General features: G+C 43.3%; 2 protein-coding genes across 2 annotated transcripts in view; one reads left to right on the top strand and one right to left on the bottom strand.

Annotated features, from left to right (window-relative positions):
* CACNA2D3 (calcium voltage-gated channel auxiliary subunit alpha2delta 3) overlaps window positions 1-27,027 on the bottom strand; it is a 1,008,438-nt gene that overhangs the window by 148,437 nt on the left and 832,974 nt on the right. The gene's annotated exons all lie outside the window — the stretch shown is intronic.
* LRTM1 (leucine rich repeats and transmembrane domains 1) lies at window positions 2,966-12,615 on the top strand (the record flags this gene model as incomplete). The annotated part of the gene is given in 5 exon segments (XM_027835751.1): window positions 2,966-3,049; window positions 3,051-3,101; window positions 3,104-3,155; window positions 4,992-5,588; window positions 12,179-12,615. Coding segments are annotated over 5 exon segments (1,221 nt in total), but the record flags the coding sequence as incomplete, so codon positions are not given.

Here is a 27,027-nt window from a genome sequence, read left to right on the forward strand (position 1 = left end):
GCAGGGATTGTTTTTCCCTTCTTTTTATCCTCAGCTCTTAGCACAGTATCTGGCACATCAAATCCTTGCTGCTAGCATGCCTGTTTGCCTTCCAGCCACTCTTAGCTTTTATATTTGTATGCTGAGTACTTAGCCCAGGATTTGTACAAAGTAAGTTCATAACAAATGTTTTTTTTTTTTTCCTTCCTTCATTCATTCCTTCCTTCCTTCCTTCCTTCATTATTTCTGGCCTCCTTTTATTCTCTCTCTGAAGTCTCCCTCAGTGATCTTTTCTGTCCCCCTCTGTTGGTGTCATTTCTATACACATGATTCATATCTAAATATCATGTCTTAGTTCCCACATAAGCACAGGTTTAGTTCTGGAAGAGACTTTAGAGATCACCAAGTACAGCTCTCTCTCACTTAGCCCACTTTTGTTCTGATAATCACATTCCCTGCTCTGTATCTCTGAAAAAAAGAAATGGCAATAACCAAGTCAATATCTTCCCTTTTATCCATTTCCTATTTTTATAATTTTCAGTTTATTTATTATTATTTAACTTACTGGGACTTTCTCTTCTAGTTCCATGGTATCTGTGGAGTGTTCACCTTTGAAAAAGAAACTTCAGAGTATTGATATCTTCTTAAAGAAGAAGAGTAGGATTGGCATTAAGATCCAAGTCAACATTAAAATAAAATGAATAACTGTGCCAGGTGGGCACCATGGATTCTTCTAAGTATGTGGATTAAAAGGGTTGAGGTAGAAGAGAGAAGCTGAGGGGAGTGGAAATTGATGCCAGAGTGTCAACAAACTGCCTGTCTTCTACCTTATGGCCTCTGAATGTTCTCCTCATTCTCCTTTACCTTAACTTGGTGGTGGGGGGGTCATTGGTTTGATACCATTTACCCAACTCTGTTTCTGTCACTGTGGAAGCCAACTCAATTCCAAACGATTGTTTGTTTGTTGAGAGCCTACTATGGGTAAGACACTATGCTAGGGGCTGGGGAGAAAAGAAAATCATTACTTTCCTCCAAAAAGATAAGATTATACAATGCAATGGAGCCACAAGAATGAGGATTACTATGCATTGTTATTATTATTGTTATTGCTATTATATTTTTTTGTGGATTGCCATGACTGAAAAATGGACAGATTAGACTTGTTCATTCAAATAATGAAAGGTAATCAGCTTGGGGAAAGAAGGAAGAAAAGCAGATTGTTAAGTCTCTGGGCCTGATTGTCCAGGAAGACTGGAAAGGGTGCTATACAAAGTAGGTAATGAATTTAGAAGCAACTAGTATTAGACCAGCAACTTAGACCATATACCACAGCAAGGTCCAAATGAATAGGATACTTAAGCATGACTTGTCACAAGACACACACGTGCGTACATACATACATACATACATATATACATACATATACAAACACATGAGATGAGAAGAACAGGCATATGCACAATGGAGCTTGGAGTCAATAAGACCAGAATTCAAATCTTTCCTGGGACATATTAGCAGTGTGGTTCTGAGCAAATCACCTAAGATCTCAGCCTTACTTTCTTCATATGTACAATGACTATTCTAATAGCAAATTCTTCACAGGGTTGTTGTGAGGATCATTTGAGATAAGACATGTTAAGTATTTGCAAACCTTGAAGCATTATTTAAATGCTAGTTATCATCATAATTATAATTTCAGAATTATTTTGGGGGGAAAACAAGTAATCAAATAAAGAATAAACGAGTTCACAAAAAATAAAATAATCAATTTTGATTTGGTAAAGTTAAATAGCTTTTGTATGAACAAAGTCAATGTCACCAGATTAAGAAGAAAAACTAGCAGGGTAAAAATGATCTTAGTTTTTTGTTTGGTTTTGTATACTTTTAAAAAATTATTGAAAACAATATTGGACATCAATACAATCACTTAAGCTCATTTAGGCACAATTTGTAGTTAAATTAATTTCAAAGATTAAAAGATCATGGCTTTGTTTTCTTTAATTCTTCTTCCTGTCTTTCCTCTCTCTCTCTCTCTCATCTAGTACTGCCCACCAATCCTTAACACCCTGGAGATCTATAAGCATAAGAATGTTAACTTCGTTGAGGCGTAGAGATCCCTGGGAAATGTCTGGAGAAAGCAAGAGATTCATTGAAGATTCTAATGAGCCAATAGCAAATGTCTCACAAACCCTGAGTAGCTTATTCACTGGGATTCAAATCCCTGGTAGGAACAGTCCTTGTCATTTTAATTAGGGAACAGATACAGGTCACTGGTTTCTGATGCTGGCCCTGGGTCCCTTAACTATTTTATGAGTGAAAGCTGAGCTCTCAGCATCATGGAAATTAGAAAGAAGGAGAAACAGTTATAAGTAACACAGAGAGAAAGGCCAATTCAACGGGAAAAGAAAATCTGGGCCTGGGGGGCAGGCAGAGGTGGGGGAGCATCAATGCATTCTTGCTGGGGCATCTCAGGAGAACAGGTTGTCATTTCAATACTGGGGTAGCAGGACCTGCCAACCCAGCTATCACCTTGAATGCTGCACAAATGATCTCTCCATGAGCAAGCGAATACCCCAGCAAGGCTGTGTCATCGCTGGCTAGCTGGAGTTGTCCTAAGATTACACACACTGCTGCCTCTGATCCTGGCCTTCTAGATAGGCATCCCATGTTTTGACCCAACGGGGTGAATAAGTCACCAGAATGTAGAAACCAGGCAGGATTAGGAAGGTGGTTTTATTTTGGTGCCTTGGACTTCAAGCAGATTAAATAATCAAAAAGCCCAGGCTGTCAGGTCGTGGCTTGAATGCTACAGCTGTTCCCCAAGGTTTGACAGACACTCTTTATATGTGCCCTGTTGAGTGAATGAGAGAGTCAGGGGAGCTCTCAGTGAGCTAGAAAATCGAAACGCAGAGAGGGAGAAGAAGGCCACAATAAGGAGGATCTCCCACTGGAGGTCAGATGGAGACCCTGGAAAGAATTGTTTTAATGGACGGTTTTCAAGAAGCTGCCATCATGCCTCCCTCCAAGAGTAAGCAAGGCAAAGCAAAGGTGGATTAGGAGAAGGAGAAGGAAAAAAAAAGACGCAGCTTTCTGGTGTGAGGTTGGCTTATTCCTTTTCCATTGATTAAATTGGATGAAATATCACAAGGCAAACTTCCAAGGACCAGCCATGAAAGGTGAGCTCTTAATTCATCATCTCATAGGAAATTTCCTATATCTTGCGGATAGCCCGGGCATCTTTGGAAATTGGGGAGGTACTTATAAGAACTGTCTTTTAAAGAAGTCTTTTCTGTCCACTATACTCAAGCAGATACAGAATGTCTGTTTACCTCAGACTCTTGGGAAGGAAAAAAAATAGTTCAAACCAGAGATGTTTAATTGGTCTGCCATGGGCCATTTTTTGGGGGGGAGCTAAGAAGTAGAGTTCTCATGTGCTGTGTGGTTTTTTTTTTTCTTTTTGTCTTCAGGATAAGAGTTAGGAAGAGGTGTCTAAAATGAACATAATCACAGAAAGGCAAGCCTTTCATTAATAGATTAGTGTGCTCTGTTGAAAGCACATTCTCTAGTTTAAGGTCTGATTTCCTGTTGCAAATTAATGTTTGAGCTCCACAGTCAACACTCAGGGAGCCCTGTAATTTCCAAGGCTCTTAAAATAGAGATTGACGGAGAGATCTTTGTCTTTGAAACAGGTCACTTAGCTTATTTACAGAATCACAGAAACAACTTGAGGTGAATGTGAATGCTTTGGAGTGGGGTGGGGTGGCATGGGGGTGTTGAATGTTCAAAGGCCATTCAACCAAAATATATCAAGTGGGATCTTCCTGCCAGGAATTGCTCCATATCTTCATTATCTCACTATGTGCACATTAGACAGGATTATTAAAAAAAAAAAGAAAGAAAGGAAAAAAAAAAGAAAAAGAAACAGCTCTGTGTATTTAATAGAAACATGGTATTATTCCCTGAGTCAAAAGCAAAGGAAACATTGTCAAGAGCTTTTCTTGCAAGCAAATAATACTTCCAAGCTTTCAGTGCAGCAATACTGGCTGATGAATCCCTGGGGGGAACAACAGTTCGATGTCACCAACATTTGCCATTGTTAGAAACTTGGGCCCTTGAGAAATGAGGGGGTACAGAATGGCTACAGTGCTGGAAACTGGAATTATTTTAATAGTCCTCCAAAGGGAATGAAGCCTTTGATGAGCTCTTTTCAGAAAACTGAATTCATCTCCAATTCCTCTGATCTCAGACAGGTATACAAAATAAAGTTCAGGGCTTTGGTGAAAAACAGATTGAGATCCAGAGTCAGGCTGTCAGTTCCAAGGTTGAAAATTGAATATTGTCATCCCCTTAACAAACTGAATTTGACTAAAATGAAGAGTAATGCATTATAGTGACCAATCTTAGGTTTAAACAGAGATAAGAAACATATTCTGTTTTTTCTTTTTGGAGAGAAGAGAGGCTATGTGTTGAAAATATGGTATATGCAGTCAGATGTAGTCACTGGGTCCACGGGCGTACCTGTTTTACCTTTGTTATAAAGGAAGGTTCACTTGATGGTGGGGCTAGAGGGTGAATATATTTGGAAATGACTGTGATGTGAAAACAAAAGGAATCAGTAAAACTTTAAAACAAAACAAAAAAAGTTTAAAGGAACCAGCTTTGAGGTTTGGTTAAGTGACAGCTAATGGAAGACAAGAGTCTAAAACTAAAAGAAAAATGAAAGAAAATTGATGGCTTCCACTTTCAGTTTGATGTTTTGGGGAATTCAGATTTCTAAACACCCAGCAGGGAAAAGCAAAACAAAACAAAGTTTGTAGTAGTGGCTCATCTCCAAATTCTCCTCTAGGTCCCCCCAACAAGGGTTCATAGCTTCATCTGCATTGTGCTCCCTGGGAGATGTTATTCAATCTTGTGTCATATTATCAAATCATTCCCAAGTGGGGAAGGCAGGTTTCCACAGTCTTCATCTTGAAACCCATTTCTCCAATGTGATCTCCTTCCCTTTGCTGCAGGTGACTTGCTGTGGCTCTCCAGCGTGCTACTGCTACTCCCTGGGGCGGGCAGCTGTCCAGAAAAGTGTCTTTGTCACACATCTTCAAAGTCTGTTGACTGCAGCAGGCAAGGTTTGAGGGAAATCCCCTCAGAGCTGCCTCCTCGGACCCAGATCCTACATCTGCAGCATAACCACATTGGAGACGTCCCCACATCTGCCTTCAGCAGGACGCCTTTGCTCCGAACCTTAGATCTCTCCCACAATGCCATTTTCACCCTTGCTCCTGGTGCATTCTTGGGCCTTGCCCACTTACAGGTTTTAAACCTAACACAGAACTCCCTTCATTCCTTGGAAAGCAAAGTTTTCCAATCATTGCCCCAACTGCAGGAGTTGGATTTGTCCTTTAACAACATCCAGGAGCTGCCCGAGTTTAAGGGGGACACCCTAAGCCACCTAACTCGACTTGCTGTACAGAAGAACCAATTACAACAGGTCCACAGGGCTCACCTGGCATCCCTCCCCAGCCTGAGAGCTTTATTCTTCAAGGACAATCTCTGGAAATGCAATTGTCACCTGCTGGATCTTAAACTGTGGCTGGAGAGCTTTGTATACAAAGGTCAGTAAGTTGTGTACTGAAACAACCATCTGTCCTCCAGCATGCGGGGAATGGATGGGTTTGCTCTGCACTTTAGAAAGTGCTTTGAGGGTGGGCCGTCCAGGGCTAATTTGTGTGCCAGGGCTGATGACATTACAGGTACAGGCAAAAATGGGCAGGAGGCCTCTGCAAAATGGGGGTGTGTTTATACATCTATTGACAAATGGGTTTTACTAAAGAGTCTTTCCCAGAATCACAGACAGAGCAGGATTGGAGCTCAGAGGTCAGTAGATTCACATCCCCCCCCCCCACACACACACACACCTTTTACAGAGGAGGAAACAAAAGTCCTAAGAAAGGAAATGGCATACCAAGTTAAAACTGCACCCAATGTTCTTTGTCTCTTCCCACAAACATGCACATGTACATGTGTATACATTTGTATATATGTGCATGTATATATAAACACATATACCTACTCAGACACACAGGTGTGTAAAAGAGGCTCAATATATTGTCTCTGTGTGTAAATGTGTGCGTGTGTGTGTGTGTGTGTGTGTGTGTGGTGTGTTTCCCCCTTTGCTGTCTCCTTAGTGCTTGAGAGTGAAAATTTTTCTTACAGTTTCAATAGAACTTATGCCCACATTTTTTTTAAATGAAGAGAGAAACATCATGGTAGAGGTGCCAGAAGGGCAGACTCTGGCTCAGAAAGATGTCACGTCTTACCCCTGATGCCAGTTGTCTTTGTGACCCAGGGAAAGTCTTCTCTTCTCCCAGTCAACTGCTAAGGAGAATAATTTGTGGCAGAGTTACTGATCTACATGGTACAAGTGATTTCCCTACCCTGCTGAAATCACAACTATAGTCCACTGCCAAAAAAAAGAAATCAGGAGAGAAAGAAGAAGAGAAAAAAGGAGAGAGAGAAAGGAGAGGGGAAGGGAGGGGAGAGGTGAAAGAGAAGGAGAAGGAAGGAAGAGAAAGAAAGAGCTATATAGAGGAAAAAAGAAGGAAAGAGAAAGTGAGGGAAAGAGAAAAAAGAAACAAAGTAGAAAAGAATCAAAGAGAGAGAAAAAGAAAGCTAGAGAGAATGAGAGGAAGGAAGAAAGGAAAGAAAGAAGGAAGGAAGGAAGGGAGGGAGGGAGGGAGGGAGGAGAAATTTCTGAACCATTAGAACTCTCCAAAAGAGGCAGGGGGTGCTTTTGATGGCAGTGAGCTTCTACGCATTGAGGAAGTCAAGCAAAGGTTGGTTGCCCAGTCTTCAGGAACGTATGTTATAGAAGGGATTCTTGAGTTGTGGCTTAGACAAGATGGCTTCTGAGTCTCCCTCCCATCCAACCTGATGATTGTGCAAAGGTGTTTAATCTCTCTGGGCCCAGAATTAAGTTTCTACATTTGTGTACAGCCAGGAAGTTTGAATGGAGTGAATGGTTGTCATATGGTAATAACTTAATAATAAATACTTTCCCTCTTTGACCTAAGGTTTCATCTGTCTCCAAGTCTATCCTCCTCTGTATTCATTTGGTACATTCATCTGAGACAGGCCAATAAACAGTCAGAGATGTACATGAGAGGCCGTGGGGTATGATGAATAAATAGCTGTCCTTGAAGTCAGGAAGACAAGTTCAAGTCTTGCACTCACACATGCTGGCTGGACGCGTCACTTAACCTCTAGGTGCCCAGAACAATCCCCTAAGACTAGAAGTTACAGTGAAGATGTTGGCCCACATTGGTGCAGAGAGTTCCTCACCTGGGAGTTCCCTATGCTGATGGAGTAAAGCGCTACCTCCTAGTGCCTCTGTGTACAGACAGACTTACATGGGAAAGTGATAGCTTTGGGAGGCCATTGAAAGCCTACAAGGACTGTTGGGAGTCAGAGTGCTGTAGAGTTTATACCACGGATCTAGAAGAGAATTGCTACTCCTAGGAGATAAGCTGATCTCCAATTTGCTTTCTGATGCCAAGAAGAACAAGGAGCTAAAGATTCTTCCTAGTGAGCTAGCATAGCTATTGCACTTGAAGGGAATCTGCTAACAAGTTGTCATTGTAGTGGCTGGTGCTGGTGCTGCTGCTGTTCGTAAAAAGCAGTCTAACAGTTGTGAACAAAGGTTATTGAATGAAATCTCATTTCAGAGAATAAGAGGTGCTATTGCATCATGGAAACAACATTGGGTTTGAAGTCAGAGGACCTGAATATGCATCTAAGTCTGCTATTAACTACTTGTATAGCCTTGGGAAAGTAATTTTATTTCCTTGGGCCTCAGATTACTTTTCTGCGAAATAAGGGGATTAGATTTTTCTAGAAGATCCTCTCCAGCTCTAAATCCTATGACATTAAAGTGAGCACACTAAAAAGTCCATACTCTAAGTAGAGAGGGACAAACACATAGCAACATTTCTTTTAATGAAGATGATGTATTCTGGGAACTCACTTTATTGTCAAAAACTCGGTTACAAAGAGCATAGGAGGTATGGAGACATATTTCAGGACATTGTGAGAGGCAGGGAGGAGATGCTCTAAAAATGTATCACTTACTAACTAATGTCAAAGATAATAGAAAATAGGGTGAGTGGATTTGGGATTGAGTGGAAGAGCAGATGTAGTTACTGGAACACTAGATTTGGGATCAGATAACCTGGGCTCACATCTTTACTCAACATTTGCTTCCTGTCTCGTTTTGGCCAACTTACTTGTCTTCTCTGACCCTAGTTTCCCCATCTGTAAAATGAGGGAGATGAACTATTAGGAAGCCACTAAAGTCCCTCCTAGCTCTAAGTTTGTGATCCTCTTATGGGAGCGACTGGAAGAGAAGAAGGAAGACTTCAAAGAGTTTCAAGTCCATTGCAAAGCTGTAACCAGGGTGGGGTGACTAGGGCTCTGCCCCAAGACATGATACTTATAGTGTGCCAATAATGCCCTTTAAGTTCACTCGTTCCTGCTTGAGGCCATACCCCTGGTCCCCAAGCTGCCATTCCATCATGATAGAAAGCTTAAAGTATCGTAGAAGGTGCTTCTCTCCTATCCAATGCCTCATGCCAAGTGAAATGTCCCCTGCCTCCCCCCATCCCTACTTGCTTGTGTCAGCTCGTTTCACTTGCATGTCACCTACATAAAGTTTCAAGGGGAGCACTTTGTCCCCAGTCTTCGTGTCCATGTCAAGCCAAAATCATCAAGGTGTCACTGATATCTGAGCCTCTTCACTCATTCTGAGCAGAAGGAATGCTAGGATGAGGACAATACCACAGTAACACTGGATTCTACATCTGGGATGAGCTAGGACATCCACACCACAGAATATTGAATTTGGAATTCAAGCAAGATGATGGAACAGAGTTCTAAGTTCTAGCTTTCTGACTTGGTGTCATGATACTCCCTGGACTGTTCAAACTTAAGGGTAATCGCACAATATCCTTGCCTGTTCTCAGAAAAGCTTGCCCTACAAGGGAACTCAGCCATCACTACTAACCTTTGTTTCTCATGTTATTAGAAAAATAAGGAGACTTTGGATTTTTGATTTTAAGACAGGCTCTCGACACACCTTCTAGGCCAAAAACAGTGAACTTCATCTGGGGGTGGCACAGCATTCTGCTTAGCTCTCTGTTGCCCAGTTTCTCTGTGTCAGTTGGAATTTCTATAAACCTCCATCTCAGCCTTAGCACAAGCTTCATCCGCAATTATCAGTGCTATCTGGCCCCGATAAAGATAATCTGGTGGTGAACCACCTGCTTTAATGGCACAGACATGCAAGAAAGGGGGAGGGGAAGGGAGAGAAAGGAAGGGAGAGGGAAGGATAGCAGAAGAAAAGAGGGGAGGGAAGGGAAGAGGAAGAGAGAGAAAGGGGAGAAAAGAGAAAGGGGAAAGGAAGGAATAGAGAGAGGAGAGAAGAAGAAAAGAGCAGGAAAGAGGAGGTAGAGGAGAGTGAGGAAGAGGAGAGGAGGTGAAAGGATGGGAGAAGAGGGGAGGAGAAGAAAGGGGAAGAAAGGGAAGAGGAGGGGAGGGGAGGGGAGAGGAAAGGAGGGGAGGAAGAGAGTGAAAGGAGGAGAAAAGGGAAAGGGAAAAGGAAGGAATAGGGAGAGGAGAGAAGAAGAAAAGATCAGGAAAGAGGAGGTAGAGGACAGTGAGGAGGAAGAGAGGAGAGAAGGAGAAAGGAGAGGAGGGGAGAGGAGAGGAGAGAAGAGGAAAGAAGAGGAGAGAAGGAGAGAGGATGGGAGGGGAGGGGAGGGGAGAGGAGAGGAAAAAGTGGGAAAGGAGAGAAGCTTAGACCAGAGGAGACAGGAGGGGAGAGAAAGTGAAGGAAGAGGAGAGAGAAGGTGAGCCAAGGGGAGATAAGAGGAAGGAATGGGGAAAGGAGGACAAGGGAAAGGCAAACACAAAATCCTGAAAGGAGGGAATAATAGAATCTCCAAATTTTACGTTGGAGGTGGTGAACAAAGCCTTTGATCAATGTGCCTTACTTGAAGTGACCGGGCTGCCTATGGCTATGGACACTGAGTGCCGATTTAGGATTTAGGGTTCACTGGCTGATCTTGGAAGGCAAGAGGGTGTGGAAGAAAGTGAAGTGGAGCAAGAGAGAGAGAACCCACAGAGACGGGTCATGAGACCAGTTGTAGGCTAGCTTGGGGCTGTCAATTGACTTGTCTAACAATTGGGAATGATATTAATAACAACGAAAATAACAATAGATCACAGGAGGTTGGCACTAGAAGGGACCTTAAGGAAGTTGGGGCTAAGAGGCTTGCCCAGGGGCCCTGAGTGGGTGAGAGGCAGGGCTCAAATCTAGCCCTTCCGTCACCAAGCCCACTTGGGTCACGGTTAGGGTTAGGGTAAGACCAGCCACCGCACCGCACACCCATTCTGATCTACCTGACACGCTGGGTGAACTTCCAATGATAGAAGGAAGGTAATACATAATAAATGGTAACAAAGCGTCTGTGACTGTACCAACACATCTATGTTTTCATTCCCAGACAAGACTGAATAATTTATTTATCCAAATAAACAGAAACGCCTTTATTTCTTCAGCCTGGGACACTCCTGTCCCAGTGCAAGAACCATGGGCACCAGCACAGATTCAGAATCTCCCTGATTTAGGTGATAAGTCCCAGGGAGACTCTGGGACTCTGTGGAGGTAAGTGACTCACCCAGGGTCCAATAACTCATAGATGTTGGAGACAGGAGTTGAACCTAGGGGAGTGTCAGATTATGGGGTCACATGACTAGAAGTCAAAAAGAATTTGGGGGTCATCTAGTTCAGCCCATTCATTTTGTAAATGAAGAAACTAATGCTCAGAGAGGTCATGACTTATCCAAGGCCACACAGTGGCAACTGGCAAAACTAGGATCCTAGCCTAGGCTGCCTGGTTCACAATCCAATGTTTTAGGTTTGGGGATTTTTTTTTTTTAGGGGGAGGGGGTTGTTTGGTTTTTGTTGTTGGTGGTATTTTCCCCCTATACTATGCTCTCCAATTTTGGTGCTGAAAATGTTTGGTATTTCTTGACCTGATGGACTAATAATAATAAAAATAATAATCATCATCATAATAATAATAATCCACACCAAACACTAAAATGATATCAGTAGACTGTTATGAAAAGAGGTACATTTTCTATTCCACGTTTGAAATCCCTCAAAAGTACTGAGAGATACATAGAACCCTTTGTAAAGAGCACATAAGGTCAAGCAGTGAGCAACCTGAGATGAGACTTACCAGCTAGTGTCAGTCTTAGAGTTATTAAGATTTGAGTTCAAATCCTGAAATATACCCTTCCTAACTCTGATGCTGGGCAAGTTGCTAAGTTTCAGCCTACTTTAGTTTCTTCATCTATAAAATGAAGGTCTTAAAAAGACCTGCCTCCTGCAGCCATTGTGAGATGGGATACTGTATGCAAAGCCTTTGGCATACTTTAAAGCTCTATCTGGATGTTCACTATTACTATTATTAAAATTTGTACAAAAATATTCTGTGGTATTGAGACATTGGGGTGTTTCCTTGGCAATAAGACAGATTTTTTCCCCACAAATTCACTGGCTCTTTCTTGTCTGTGTTCATATTCTTTTTGTTCCTGATTATTTCTAAGGTCAAGGTAAGTTTGGAACCAGTAAATAGGAATTCTTGGGGAAAAAAAAATGATTGCTGATTTAGTGTTTCATGTTTTCCATACTCAGACACTTGAGAAACACTCACATCATCAAAGAGGTAAATATCTTTCACTTGAAATAAACAATACTAACCAAAGTATTTGATAAATTCCATCTGACTTCTACTTGTGTTTGCCTACTGGTCCCTAATTGAGTTCAGTGAGCTGTCCCTGGAGCCTGGAACTCTCTCTCGTTCACCTCTACCTCTTAGAATCTGGAACTTCTTTGAAAGCTGAACTCAAGAACCCCCTTCTCCAGGCAGCTCATTGTAATCCATCTCCTGCCCCAGTTACTGCCCCCCCCATAAAAAGCATCCATGCTTAAGTGGATATCTCCTGTGAGCTACTTAAGGAAAAGACATTTCCTTTTTGTGTATCCTCAGGGCCTCGTACAATGCCTGACATCTCATAATAATAATTGATTGCTGAATGAATGATTTCCAAGACTGACTATGCTCATTCTTTAATTTTAAAGGTGGGATAACTGATGGAGTTATCTGCTCATCCCCGGACATCTGGAAAGGGAAAGATCTCCTTAAAATTCCGTATGAGCTCTACAATACATGCCTTCCTCTTCTTGGGAAAGGGGGGCCCATCCAGCCCCAGCTCCCTGGCACTGCCCAGCAAGATCCCCCACAGCCCAGCCATGCCCAAGAACAGGTAGACCAAAGCCGGTCAGACTGTGAATTCAAACCCAAGGCCCGTCCAGTCAATCTCCGCCATGCCATCGCCACAGTGGTTATCACGGGAGTCGTCTGTGGAATTGTGTGTCTGATGATGTTGGCTGCCGCGATTTACGGTTGCACCTATGCAGCAATTATGGCTAAAGGACATGGGGAACCTTTGAGCCACATCAATGAGCCCGGAAGGCCTGGAGAAGAAAGGGGGCCACTCAGTGCTTCCCTGGCATAGACTGCTCTTATAAATGATTTCTCCCAAGTCAGAGCCACAATTCGAGGGGGAAAAGAAGAGTCTGAGGGGAGCTGGGGAGCTGTCCACCATTACTGTCACTTTCTGTTTTTTCACTAAAAAAAGTCTGTATTTTTCTTAATCCTGTGAAGCAATTCATGTTTCAATTTTTAAATGCCATGGGCAAAATAAAAACATTATTTGTACTCCATGCATGCAAAGATGGTGAAATTATTCTATCATAGTTGAGGCCAGAGCAACAAAAAATGAAGAAGAAAAATCCCTTTGCCCTTTCTTCATTTCATTCTGCTCCATTGTGTTTTTTTGTTTGTTTGTTTGTTTGTTTGTTTGTTTTTGTTTTTGTTTTTGCCAAACCCAATGATTTCATGTGCTCAGTTAATTCCTGCTGTGGAAACTTCCTTTACCAAATGCAGATTGGCAAATTGTCTGGGAATTTTATTCTTCAGAGAGCTTTAAAAGACAATGAAAGCTTAAGTGACTTGTCTGAGGTCACAGAGACACTGTGGGTCATAGGCATGACTTGAATCTGGGGCTTCCTCATAACAAGGAGGTACGATTGCACGTTGCCTCTCATGGCTGTCGCAAAGAAGATTAGGGTAACAACTGACATTCATAAAGTCCTTTACCTATACTACAGCCTCATAGAACTGTGGGAGATAGTTATTGCAGCAAAGATTTTAGATAAGGAAACTGAGGCTCAGTTAGGTTGCCTGGGTCTGAACACAGTTCTATCCATTATGCCATGCTGCCTCTCAAGCAGGCAAGTAGATTGATCTTTACCAGCAGACATTCTGGCAGAATTCGAACGGCAATACCAACTCCTCAGTTTCGTGTTATGAGCCTACCTTTCTAGAGTTCTTAGACATTACTCACTCTAGTACACAGCATTCTAGCCACAAAGCCTCCTTGGCCTGAGAGCAGGCATGTGATTACATCTCCTACCTCCAAGCCTTTGCATTGACTACCCCACCATGCTTCGAAAGTACTCCCTCCTCACCTCTGTCTCAGAATCCCTACTTTCCTTCAAGTCTTCCAGCTTTTACTCGAAGACTTTCCTGAGCTCCCCAGCCACAGATACCCTCAACCCAGACTTAACCTCTGTGGACTTCACATAGATTCTATGCAGACCATCTGTGTATTTCCATGTTATCTTCCCCTGTTTAGATTAGAAGCTCCTTGAGGGTAGGAATTGTTTTTTGTTGTTGTTGTTTTTTGTTTTGTTCTGCTTTTTTGTTTGTTTTTGTTTTTGGTAGCTTTGGTGCCTAGGAATGTGTTAGGCACAAGGTAAGCACTTAATAGATGCTTATTGAATGAATAAAGGCATTAATGAATGAGTAAAAAAAACCAATTTCTAGGGGCTGGAGAAGAGGCTGGTAATTCAAGGAAACTTTGGATACTGCTGCCACTCAAGCTCATGGCGGATTGGCGATAGGCTTTTAGATACGGCTAGGGTTATATATTCAATGGAAGCATCTGGGAGTTGGGAATGTCATCGTTTGCCACAAGAGTCAGATTATATTTAATGTTCCATATCAGAAAACCATTTGGGGTTTTCTGGGCCACAGAGGAAAAGGAGGGCTCCCTGTTTAGATAATAGGCCCTGGGCTCAGAGTTTGGGGAAGTGATCTGATGCACGGGTAAATGGTGTGTAAACAAACACCGAGGAAATGCAGCCAGCATTCTGGGCCAGCCAGTTCAGAGAGGCCAGATTCACCGGGTGATTAAAACCTTCCATTCTGAACTCTCCCAGCAGGAATGCGTTGAGGGCGGGTAGGGAAGGAGATAATGACTTTTGTATATCTGGATCCCCACAGAGTCCCTGGCTTGTTCCGCCACACCCACACATAAACACAAACAGAACAATCCTTGCACCCACTAATGAAAGACAGCCATCACCCAGCAGCCCAACCTACCATCCACCCTACCAGAAGGACCCAGAAGAAGGCAGCATCTGGCCTCTGCCACCCAGAAATACTTTTCAACACTCTGGGAGAGGAGGGGCTATGGAGAACCCTACAGACCATTTGCATCTCCCAGGAAACCAACTCCCCTTCATCTGGGCATCAAGCAATCCAGGTGTGCTGCCTGGAGTAGCCTTCTAGCACGGCCCCAGTCCGGAAAAGATCCATGCAAATTGAATTTGGGCAAATTGAATCATCATTTTCAGTGCACTGGGGTAGCTTGATATTTAAAGAAAGCCTTCATGGAATCCTGCTGTAATGGGGTATAATTGCCTCCAGATTTATTACCTGCTTTGCGAGCCTGGTTTTTCACATATTAGGTTTCCATTTGAAGTGGGGCTTGCTGTCCTCTCTGAATCACTGCCCACCTGACCTCTGGGAGCTATTCACCTGTTGGCACGATCAACCCTTTGCAGATAAGAGTTGCCAAGGTTTCTCTGGAGCATTAAGGGTGCCAAAGGGCTTCCCCTACATCATCTTTTGTGAAGCTAATGACAACCTGTTATAGATATTATTCCTACTGTTTTGCATATTTAAATCACAGGATACTGGGATCCTACATTTAGAGACGAAAAGATTCCTCTCACTTTGTCCCTTTTTATAACTGAAAGAAACTGAGGCCCAGGCAGGTGATGTGGCTTGCCCAGGACACCACAGGCATTAAATAATAGAGGCAGGATTTGAACCCAGGTCTTCCTGACTCCAAGTCCACTAGATATAAGAAAGGCATAGATACTTTACATGTAAAATGGGTCAATGGCAGGGTGGACTCTGGATTCCCTTCTGGCTCTAAAACGTTGATTCTACGATCATGCAAAGGATGACAACAGTTAGCATATATGCAGGATGCCCTGGTCTGCTTCTGACCTACCAGGTAGCAGGGAAGGTGCTCACCTGCCTCCAGCCTGTTTAGGGCATGAAGGGAATGGAGAAGATCTTGATTTTCTGCACTTCGCTTCAATGATGATGCAACAAAGACCATACAAGGAAGCAGTGTGTCCGCCCCGTCCAGGTGTCCCAGAGTCGCCAAAGAGCTCTCTGATGATGGGCGACTTCAGAAGCGGCAGACTAAAACAGAAATGGGACTCTCCCCCCAGCCCCTGTCTCACTCATTCCAGCTTGCTGTTCCAGACTGATCACGTGCTGTTCTGCCCTATGCAATCCATTTTCTACTCAAAGTTCCCTACTTGTGGCTCCTAGTACAATCCATCCCATTTCCTGTTTCCACAGCTTTGCATAGGCTGTGCCCCATGCCTGGAATGCTTTCCCTCTTCTATCAGACCCAAGGAATCTGTACTTCTAAGGCTGCTTCCTGCACCCATATTCTTGAAGAAGAGAGGAGAGGACAGGAAGGGAAGGGAGGGGAGGGGAGGGGAGGGGAGGGGAGGGGAGGGGAGTGAAGGAGCAGAGCAGTGAACAATGCGGATACACAAACAACAAAAACAACAAACAAAAGCAGGCCCTGACCTCAAGGAGCCTTTAATTTCTGTTAGCGAAAACAATTATTTACTAAATATCTAAGTAAGCAGGTGTCCTAACTCAGAGCCCAGGTGGTATGAACATTATTACCAATTTGCACAAAGACACTGCTACTCTCATCTGTATTTCACAGCAACCACTAAGAACAGTTGGGCAGTGGGGGTGTTTACTGAGATAAAATATCAACAGAGAAGAATTGGGCTCTGGTCACTTAGATTAATGCTCCGTCCGCTTAGCCCTGGTCAACTTGAAAAATGGGTTGCTGGAAAGGAAAGCCATGTTTGCAGAGTCTTCGATGAGAACTCCCATCAACTTTTCTCAGCCACTAGCAGATCACAAGGAGTCATTTCCAAAAGCTTCTCAGATTATTTTCAGCTTCTTATTGCATGCTGTGATATTTACCAGCTCTCTTATACAAAGGACCTTCCATTTTGGAACTTGGCCTTGGGGATCGACTGCTTCAGGAAGCAGGGTTGCTGTCGACTTATTGGGAGAAAAGCTGACAGAAGCAAACGACATGGATCAGTCAAAGCAGAGCACTGGGGCTGTGCTCCAGGAGGTGGGACCTGAACCAGAGCTGTGCTCCATGGTGGAAAATTTCATTATGAGGTCACTTCTTCCACTCAGCCACAACTTTGTCCTGAGGATGTTTCTTCATGCCTCTCTTTTTTCTCCTCCCCTCTCCTCCCCTCCCCACCCTCCCCTCCTCTCCTCTCTTTCTTTTCTCCACTCTTTTTCTCATCTCTTCTCTTCTCCTTTCCTTTCTCCTTTCCATTCCTTCATTCTTTCATTTTCTTTGTTTCCTTTTTCTTTCACTTCTTTTTCTTTTCTCCTTTCCTCTTTCCTTTTTTTCTCTTTTCCTCCTTCTCTCCACCTCTCTCCTTTCCTTTCCTCTCCTCTTCTCTCTCTTAGTTACCCACCTCAAGCCAAGGTGCAGGGGGTGCTTATGTCAAAGAACCATTCCCCACTCTACACCCTCTTCCCCTTACAGTTAATTTTTCAGAAACATCCTAGGTCATTAGTTGTGTATCTGAATAGATTTTTATTTGAGAAACCATCCTGAACACTGTGGCGAGGGCCTGTCTCCTTCAGTTGGGTGTCTGAACAGAGAAAATCCTAGAAGACGCCTTCTTGCTTTTTTTCTTCCTCCATGCAAAGGAGGGAGTGCAAATATCCTTCTGAGAATGGAGAGCGATTTCAGACCAGGATTTCCTCTTAAAAGCTCGTGAAAATGAAACCTCATTGCCCCAAGTGGTCCAACTTACCCCCAGAAACCAGATACCCTCCTCTTGGATATCAAAGGAAGGGGCTAAATTGCATTCTACATAGCTTATCTATCGCTGGAATTAACATAATTACATACCAGCGGTTATAAATTGGTAATTATCTGTTACAGGTCAGGAAAGGATTGTTTCCAATTTGGTTAAAAAAAAAAAAGACCGACCAATTCAGTAACTGCGATAGATAGAAAACATGTCGGCAAAAGAGATTTCATCATCCATGTTGTGTTAGGATGGTGTGATCCACATTCACAAGCCAAGCTAGCTCCTTGGACCTCCTGCCCCCTACTTCATCCGGCCTTGATGAGGGATTGGTTTGTTCTTTTATCTCTGTGGTAGAAAGACGTGGGATTTCCTAGCCAAAGACTTGCAGTCCGGTCAACTGATCAATAAGCATTTATGAAACACCTACTGTGTGCCAAGGTCCTTCTTATTCTTGATTCTACAAGGACAAAAATGAGATAATCCAGGGAACATGCCATTCTACAGGATGCTGTAGCATTGTGGGTAATCAGCCGTGAGATGATGGGCCAGCGGGTTGTCCTTTCTGGACCTCAGTGTCTCCTGCTTTCAAATGGGGGGAGGGGCAGATGGAATGCTATCTAAGGTTCTTTTCAGCTCCCAGGACTGGGCATCGTCAGGACCTGGATTCAGCATCAAATTTGTCCATGCCCTCCCTCTCTCTCTCTCTCTCACACACACACACACACACACACACACACACGCACACACACACAAGAAATTCACAGTTGTTTTCTTTATCCTAGGCCTTCACTTAGTGCCATTTATAAAAAATTCATGTTTTTTCATATGGGTGTGTGTATGTATGTATGTATATATGTCCTACTTAAGTGGGGTCAATGGGATATTTGCCAGAATAAAGGCCACACCCCGCCTCCCAGCTCCAAACTCTTTCTCATGGACCTGGAGGGGTGGGGCGGGAGAACAAATTAAAACACACATACACACAGAGAAGGAAAAACAAAAAAAAAGAAAAAAAAAAAACCTAAACTCTATTTTCCCTCAAAGCATGTGAGGGCTTTTCCAAAGGCTTTACTAAGCATGATGCTGATTATACTGTTCAGTGGTTTATAAACTAGAGCGAGGATTAAGTAAATCACCATCCTGACTGACAATGAGAACATATATTTTTAGCCAGTTTAGAACCTTCTATTGGTATTTCAGGGAAACCACACATTCAAATGCCAGAGGCACAAATAGGGGCAAAAGCTCTCCATACACACAACTTTAGCTTATTTTATTTTTGCTAGTTGCAACACACATTTAAATGGTTTCTTATTTAAATAATCCACCCAGTTTACTGCGTGAGATAAGATGTTATTAGAAACTTATGTGGATATAAATCAATAGAGTGTTAGATTGATTTTTGGGGGGCTAATAATTATTGCTCCCATTTCCATTTCATATAAGTTTTATATATATATACATTTGGGGGGGGGGGGGGGGGGGGCTAGGTGGCAGTGCATATGGACCTGTTATTTCATTTATGTGAGGAAATTCCCATCATGGGAATCTTCTTCCACTAATTCCTAGCAGCCACTCGTCTATCTCTTCTAGTCTTAAACATTTACTGATAAATGGCATTTGAGGAAGGCTCGAAATTTTGTTAAGCCCTGAATGTGCATGATCTCATTTGAAACCTCACAAGAGCTCTGTGCTGTACGAGTTATTAATCCCAATGTACAGATGAGGAAACTGATCCTCAGCAAAGCTAAGTGACCTCTCCATGGCTAGGTGGCTATGGAATATCAGCAGTAGGATTCAAACCCAGGTCTTATCATCTCAGTTTTTTTCAGATGAGGATTTGGAGACTCAGAGTGCTGACATGATTCATTCTACAATTACTGTCCAAGGTGGTTTAAAACACAATCTAGCATGCCAAGCTTCCGTTTAAGATGTATTCACAATAACTCTGTGATGTGGGTAATGTTATCATCTTTTTTTTTTATAAGTGAAGAAACTGAGGCTCAAAATGCATTTGCTTACTCAAGGTCCCATTGCCACTATGTGGGTGAGGCAGGCCCTGGAAGCAGCCCTCCTAATTCCATGTCTGCATGCTCTTGGGTTGTCTGGTGGAATCCTGGCTCTTAGAGTGTTGGCTTTGCCAGATATCCAGCTTAGATTTCCAGGCATCTCAGAATAGAGCCCAACTCTAGGTTGTTGATTGTTGACATTTGGGTTTTCTTTTCCCTGAAACCTAAGAACTTGTCTATAGACAGAGGGCACGGGAATGTGGCTGGTTTCCCTTCCGCTCTGTTGTGTCTTTTCAGGTTCGAGGTAAACTGTGATCATATAATGGCAACTGTTTGGGTGTCAAAGTCCAAACACAGGGAGGATCCTGGCTAGTGCTTTAGAAGGAACATATGGGAATGGGGGGAATGCCAGCAATGCCTAGGACCTGGTAATCCTCCGGGAATGGAACACTGAGAGGGAGGGGAAGAGGAGGAGAAGCAGCCAAGAATCTCTGAGTATCTTGGGAGAGTCAAGTCACCAAGTGACATTTGGGAGAATGGCGAATTGTTGGATCAGCTCCTTTCCCCTCATGAGAACTCTGAAACATGGAAAATATAGGCAACCCAACCTGACTGACCACGGAGGTAGAGAGGAGGCTGGGAAAAGAGATTCAGAGGACTCAAGATGTAGAGATGGCAGAGTCATTGAAACCCTGCCTTTGACCGAGGAGGAAACCCAGGCCCAGAATGGAGGCAGTGCCTTGGTCAAGGTCATGTGGATAGTAGAGTGATGGAGCTAGGATTTAAACTCCGATTCTCTGACTGCAAGGTCACAGGATCAGAGTGGAAGGCAGTCTTAAAAATCATTGATAAGCAGAGAGGGGAATAAAAGTGATAACAACTTTGCTGATAAAGTTCAATCCTTCCAACTTCATAGGGACAGGGAGTCCCAGCGCCATCAGACCCATTTTATAGAGGGGAAAAATGAGAAATCTGTAAGTCACTTGCTGCATTGTTAGTCTGTTACAGATCTGGAACCAGAGCCCTGGTCTTTTCAGATCCTCCACTCTTCTGCAGCTAGTTCATGCTGGACCTGAAGTTGGGAAGAAATGAGCTCAAATCTGCTTCTGATACTGTGTGACCCTGAGGAAATAAATTAACCTGTGTCTGCCTCAGTTTCCTCAACTGTAAGATAGAAATAACAACCTACCTTCCAAGGTTATTGAGAGGATAAAATGAGTTAATATTTGTAAAATGTTTTGCAAACTATAAAGAGCTGTTTGAATGACACCAATTTTATCATCATCATCATCATCATTGTTATGTTGTGACTTCTCCTAGAAAGATTAATGACTTCATTGGATCCCATGTGATCTGAAATCTCCCACTTCCATTTTCACTGGTCATAGAATGAAGAGACTCAAATCCATCTATTCCTTCATCTAAAGGGAGAAGTGGCCATGTTTGTAGGAAGGGGTAGTATGATTGTGCATCATTTGAAAAGAAGTCATCTTCCTGACTCTGACATTGGGGGCAGTGTGGTTGTCATATTTAGAAAGTTGATCAATCAGTTAGAAAACATTGGTGGGGGGAAGCTAAGGAGATGGGCTACCCCCACTAGATCATGCCACAGGAGAGTGATTGAAGGAAGTAGGGACCATTTGTCTTGGTGAAGAGAAGCCTCAGGGCAGACTAATAACTGTCTTCAAGCACTGAAAGGCTATCACTGGTAAGAGGGACAAGACTGATTCTGTTTAGCCTCGGCAGACAGAACTAGGAATAATGGTCAGGAGTTTTGGAGAGGCAGCTGTGGGTTCAATCTAATGAAAATATTCCTAATTCAATTGAAAATTTAAAAAAAAAAGCACTTAATTAGCTCCTTTTTTATGCCAGGCATTGTCCTAGATGCTGGAGGTACTGAGAAAAAAATGCAATGTCCTTGTTCTTAAGGACCTAACATTCTAGGAGGAAGAGGGTGGGGCAGCAGCAGGTACACTTATAAGTCAATGCACAATATAGGCAAAGCAAATACAAAGTCATTTCGAGGGGGAGACGGTAGCACCTAGAGGAGTTGAAGCATTGAATGGGCGCTTCTGGACGTAGTCAAGTGGCCATCTGGTCTTTCCTTGAAGACTTCCAACAAGGCCATCCCCGTCTCCAGAGGCAGGCCAGTCCAGGCCGTTTTTGAAGGCTGGAGGACAACTTGTTCCACATGTGCAGAAGGGATGCTTGCTCAGCAGAGGCTTGGCCTGGGCAGGCTCTGAGATGCTACGGAAGGAAGCACCTTGACTGTGTGTATAAGACACCATGCAGTGGTCAGTAGGGAATGGAAGATTTTTAGGAAACTTTTGTGCATGCTGGGAGATAAAGAAGACAGTGAAATGTTCATGGGGTCACAGATATAGAGCTCAGAGGTCACCTGGTCTAACCCGTCCACTTCTAATTTTACAGAAGAGGAAACAGACTCAGAAAAGTAAAGTAATTTGCTCTAGATCATAAATGACCAAGGCAGTATTTGAACCCAGGTAATCTGACTCCAAAACTAGTATCTTTCTGCCTTTCTAAAAATCTGGCCTTAGGCCTGTAGCAAACTGCATCCTAGTGACCTCTCTCTTCCAGTCCTTTGGAACTGATGAGGATGGTTTCAGCTACTCTGGTGGATGACAAAGACTGGAAAGTCCTATCTGCTTCACAGGATGGAGTTCAGGACCCGTGGAGAGAATGGATGGATACGGGTAGGGAGAAACCTCAGTCACCCAAACATGCTCTCACAATGCCCTGGGGAATGGGTGCGGTAGATGTAAGTCAAGATTGTGTTCTATTCTAGTGTTCAGAGAGCAAGGGAAGGAGAGGAGAGTGGCAAGAGGGAAATGGGCATCTGTAAACACAGGAGTAAGAGCCAGCCACCAACCACATTCCTGAAGCCAACAGGCTCCTGGTGCTCCCAGGGCGGGTGCTGGGAATTAGGTGCATTTCAAGAGAATGTCAGAACTGGAAGAGATGTAAGACATCTCTTCTTTCTTTGTGTCTCTAGCACTTAACATTGTGCCTGGCATACAGTAGGTGCTTACTAAATGCATGAGGAGGAGGAGGAGGAGGAAGAGATCACCCAGCCCAATATCTTCCTTTAAAAGAAGAGGAAACTGAGGACCAGGGAGGCCCTTATGCAAGGTCATGCTGCAAGGTCTTGAACCCAGGCCTTCTCCAATCCAGTCCAATGTTCTTCTCATTTGTATTTCAAAGAATATGTCAATCAGGAACTACTCTATTAGAAGCTTCAAAAAGAACATGACATTTTAGGAAATCTTGGATACTGAGGGTATAGAAGATTAGAGAGAGAGCCAGAGGCAGTGGGTCAAGGCCATCTGTACTCCCAGCTGCTGGGGAGGCTGAGGCTGGCAGATCTCTTGAGCTCAGGAGCTCTGAGCTGAAGGAAGGCCAAAACCAATCAAGTGTGTGAAATAATTCCAGGCCCTATGAGTCTAGGCTGCCCCAGCAGGGACAGATTGGCCCAGGACAGAAACAGAGCAGGTGATGATTAGTAATGAGATCAGGCCTTGGAGAGACTGCTGCACGTCCAAACTGGGTGAGATCAGGAGACCAAGTTACACTTGTGTCCAGGTGCTCTGACTTCAGAGGTGGTTTTCTTTGATGTGGTTCTCTCTACCTATTTTCAAATACTTATTTCACATGGATTTAATATTGAAGTAATTAACCAGGAGTATGAAGGATGTCATCAGAAATATATATGATGGGGATTAAAAAAAAAGAAAGAAAAAAAGAAAGGCCTAGCCCATTTCTCAGTGTAAGGGAGAGCTAATGGCAGCCCATGAATTCCATTAGTATCCATGTGATAGCAAGAGAATACAAGAAATCCCCAGCATATTGGGTAGTGAATTTATGGAAAGATACGGATGATAATAACCCATGGGCAGGCACGGATTGGCTGTGAGGTTGGGTCATAGATCCCTTGGAATGTCAGTTATGTAACTAAGGAAACAGGGCAATTGCTTGAGGAGCAGGTAAAGGGGAGCCCTGGTTAAGACTGTGGTTCTCATTTTGGCTTTGCCTCTAATAGGCTATGTGGTGTACTGGAAAGAGAAAGGAATTTGGAGGCTGGAAGACTTGATTTCAAACCCCACTGCTGATACTTATTGCCTATGTGACATCGGATGAGTGATTTAACCTCTTTGGCTTCAGTTTCCACACCTGTAAAATGAGGGGATTGGAACAGATGAGCTCTAAGGCCCTTTCCAGGTCTCTTTCTATGATCCTATTACCTTGGACCAAGCAGCATCCCCGAATCTCACTGGACAGTAGAAAGAATAACAGTTCTAGCGTCTAATGCTTATTGCCTGTGTGACCTTGGAAAAGTCACAACTTTCATGGGCTTCAGAATTCCCTAAGCCCAGTTTCCTCATCTGTAAAAGGCATTGGGCAAGAGGGCCTCGAGATCCCATCGAAATCAAGACTGATGTGCCTATGATCTAGTTCATGCTTGTGGAAGAATGGACATAGAACACGTCAGACAACGAAGACCTTCATGGAGGGGGAGCCCACGGTTTCCCTAGGTCTAATTTCTCTGCTCCAGACTGAAGGCCTTAGACCAGATTCCTTTAAGGCATAGACTTTATTGCATGCAGGGTATCGTTCTACTCTCACACACAACCTGTGTGAACCCTAGGCAAATCACTTAACTTATTTGGGCCTCAGGTTACTCATGTGTAAAAGGCTTGGCAGTTCTTTTCATTTCAGAATTAATCAGGCTTATCCAGGAAACAGTTCCCTCTAGCCCCTGTTGCTAAGGCCATTGAGTGAGGGGATGCACCCTGGAGCAGAGGAAAAAGCCCTTGGGGTCATTGAAATTCCTCCTGGTACAATTAGACTACAGAGGCTCCAGCTTCTCCCAACTCAGGGCTATTTTTATCCGCATGGCAAGGAATGGTGTGAAACTCAATCCTGCCTGTGTCCTTGTCAGCTTCTACCGTGGGATTCCAGCAGCTGCTTCCTATGACTATCTGAGGGTTAAAGGTGGCTGCTGGTTTTGGAGACAATGTGAGCCAGTCCCTGAACCTAATCCATTTCCAAAAACAAAAGTGGGCCAGGGACATCTCAGCTGCCCAGATCCCCTTTGCCATCGTGTTCTTCTCTTCTGCCAAGATGGATAAAAAGCCAGCCGTGTCACTGCTGCTTAGAGAAGGGGATATCTGGGGATAACTCTGGTCCCCTGGTAAAAGCATTCCTTTTATAAAATGTAGTGTCCTTTGCATGACTCCTGATTGCCCCAGGTCCTGAGTCACCACTTCTCTCTCTACCAACCTCAACAACAAAGAATTGTAATTCCCTGTGCCATACTAATGCTCTATGCCCAAAGATAACAGTTGCCAGAGTTGTACTAAGGATGAATAAAATGTCTGGTATTGAGGGTATCTGATAATATCATATTCCAGTTTTCTATAGCAAAGTACATTTGGCCATCAGATATGTGAATAAAGCTTTTATGGCTTCGCTATCTGGTTTACCTCTTGAGTCAGAGAACCTTAGTCCAAATCCTGCCTTTGTGACCCTGGAAAGTCACATCATCCCTACTAGCCTCAGTTTTCTCTGCAGTAAAATGAAGGGGTTGGACAAGAGTGATTCGAAGGACCCTTTCAGCAATATGATCCTATTGCATAAGAGAAAAGATAAATATGAATGCAAATGATGCCAGGAGAAAGGAGAATGATCAGAAAAGTAGGGAGAAAGTATTCTTCATTGGATCAAAATGATGAATTTAAAAGCCTCCAAAACAAAAGCTCACCGTGTGATTTATACACAAGTATTAATACTTTCTATTTAAGGTTTGCAAAGCACTTTCCTCAAAATCACTCCATGAGGTAGGCAAGGACAAGCATTTATCAGGCCCATTTTACCCACCAGGAAACAGGCTCCAAAAGGAGGAGTAGCATGGCCACAGTCACACGGCCGCGGATGCACGGGAGACAAGACTCATACCCCAGGTCTTCTCATTCCCAGTACAGTGGCCGACACATGACCACGTCAGCTTTCTTTTGCTGAAAGGGAATCTCTTCTGGGCTTTCACTTCAGTCATTTAAGTTAACGTACATTCAACATAACTACCATGTGGTTAACAGAATACATGCAGAGCCTCATGGTACACTCTAAGTGTTTGAAAAGCCATCAGAGGCTGTGGGAATATTGCCAATGTAACAATTCCCTTATTTAAAAAGTCCTCCTATTATCCAGGCAGTTATGAAAGTAGTGATTGAAATGGAAAGACTTCCACCCAGCAGGTCCTTAGTGAATTCTTGTAGAAATAAGAAGGAGGAAGGAGGACATTCATCCCGTGGTTTTTTTGTTTTGTTTTGTTTTGTTTTGTTTGTGTGTGTGTGGTGTGTGTGTGTGTGTGTGTGTGTCTGACCCATTGGCTTTGTGATACTTCTGGATCAATCCAGAAGTAAGTTAAGTGCCTGCTGTTTGGGATGCACTGTGTTGGGCTTGATTGATACAAAAGCAAAACTAAAGCTGATCTTGTCCTTTTAAAGCTGGTCAGACTAGACTGAATTAAATTATATGCCACCCATGGTACTAGTGAAGATACAAAATTTAGTAAATGAATGAATGAAAAAGCATTTATTAAGCACTCATTATGAGGCACTATACTGAGCATTGGGCACCCAATAAACAAAAATGGGGCAGTCTTTGTCCTTAAGGAGCTTATATTCTAATAAGGAAACAACTTATCCTTGGGAGTCTTGGCTGAATAAGGGAATGTCAGAGGAGTTAAGTAGACAGGGAGTTGAACCAAAGGGTAGCCAATTGGCATGCCCTTCCCTTGAACAATGGTGCTGATGATATGATTTATTATGCTGGGAGCATGGGGTGTGGGTGGGTGGGGAGGGACGCTTGTGTGTTGTACCAGGATAGATAAGCCTGTCTTTAAGGGTTAGATTGGGTTGCTTTTTCTATCTCTGACAGCACAATGCCTGGCACACAGTAGGCCCTTAATAAATGTTTATTTGATTGATTGATTCAAGGGGCTTAAAATGGGAATGGGGTGTCTTGGAGAATGGGATGCAGTAACAAAAGAAAATATAATACATGATATGACATGAGAGACAGCCCTGTGGATCAGCTCGCCATGCCTCTCCAGCTATCGTACTGAATGGAGGAACAGCCTTAAAAGCAGGAAGACCCAGGTGTCACTTCTGTTTCTCACCTACGACCTTGAGAAAGCTACTGAAGTCTCTCACACAACTCTCTAAACTGATAACCAAAAGATCACACTCCAAACTGTATTTGCTTTCCTAAAGGATTTTTCCTCCCTGGCAGTTCCCTACTGGGTTGGGATGACAAGTTTGGATTCCGTTCTCCTTGAAACCATTAATGCCAAGCTGCAAAGATTAGAGTGGGACAACCAGATGCCTTCTGAGACCTGACAAGGACCTTTAATGCCAACCTGGAGAATCAGGGATGGCTTCCTGGAGGAGGTCATATTTGACTTGATCCTTAAAGGAGGAGCAAGCCAGCTGGCAAAGAGAGGGCAGGAAGCCTTTCCAGGTATAACATAACATAACATGGACCAACTTCCAATGAAATAACACACTGCAGAATAATGGTTATGCTCAATTTCATGAATCTACCATACTTCTAATTACTTGATTAAACTAGGGTCTTCCATGGGACACTAAAGCCTGCAAT

Source organism: Vombatus ursinus, unplaced genomic scaffold (genome assembly GCF_900497805.2).
Source record: "Vombatus ursinus unplaced genomic scaffold, bare-nosed wombat genome assembly UNPS02014817.1, whole genome shotgun sequence".
NCBI lineage: Eukaryota > Metazoa > Chordata > Mammalia > Diprotodontia > Vombatidae > Vombatus > Vombatus ursinus.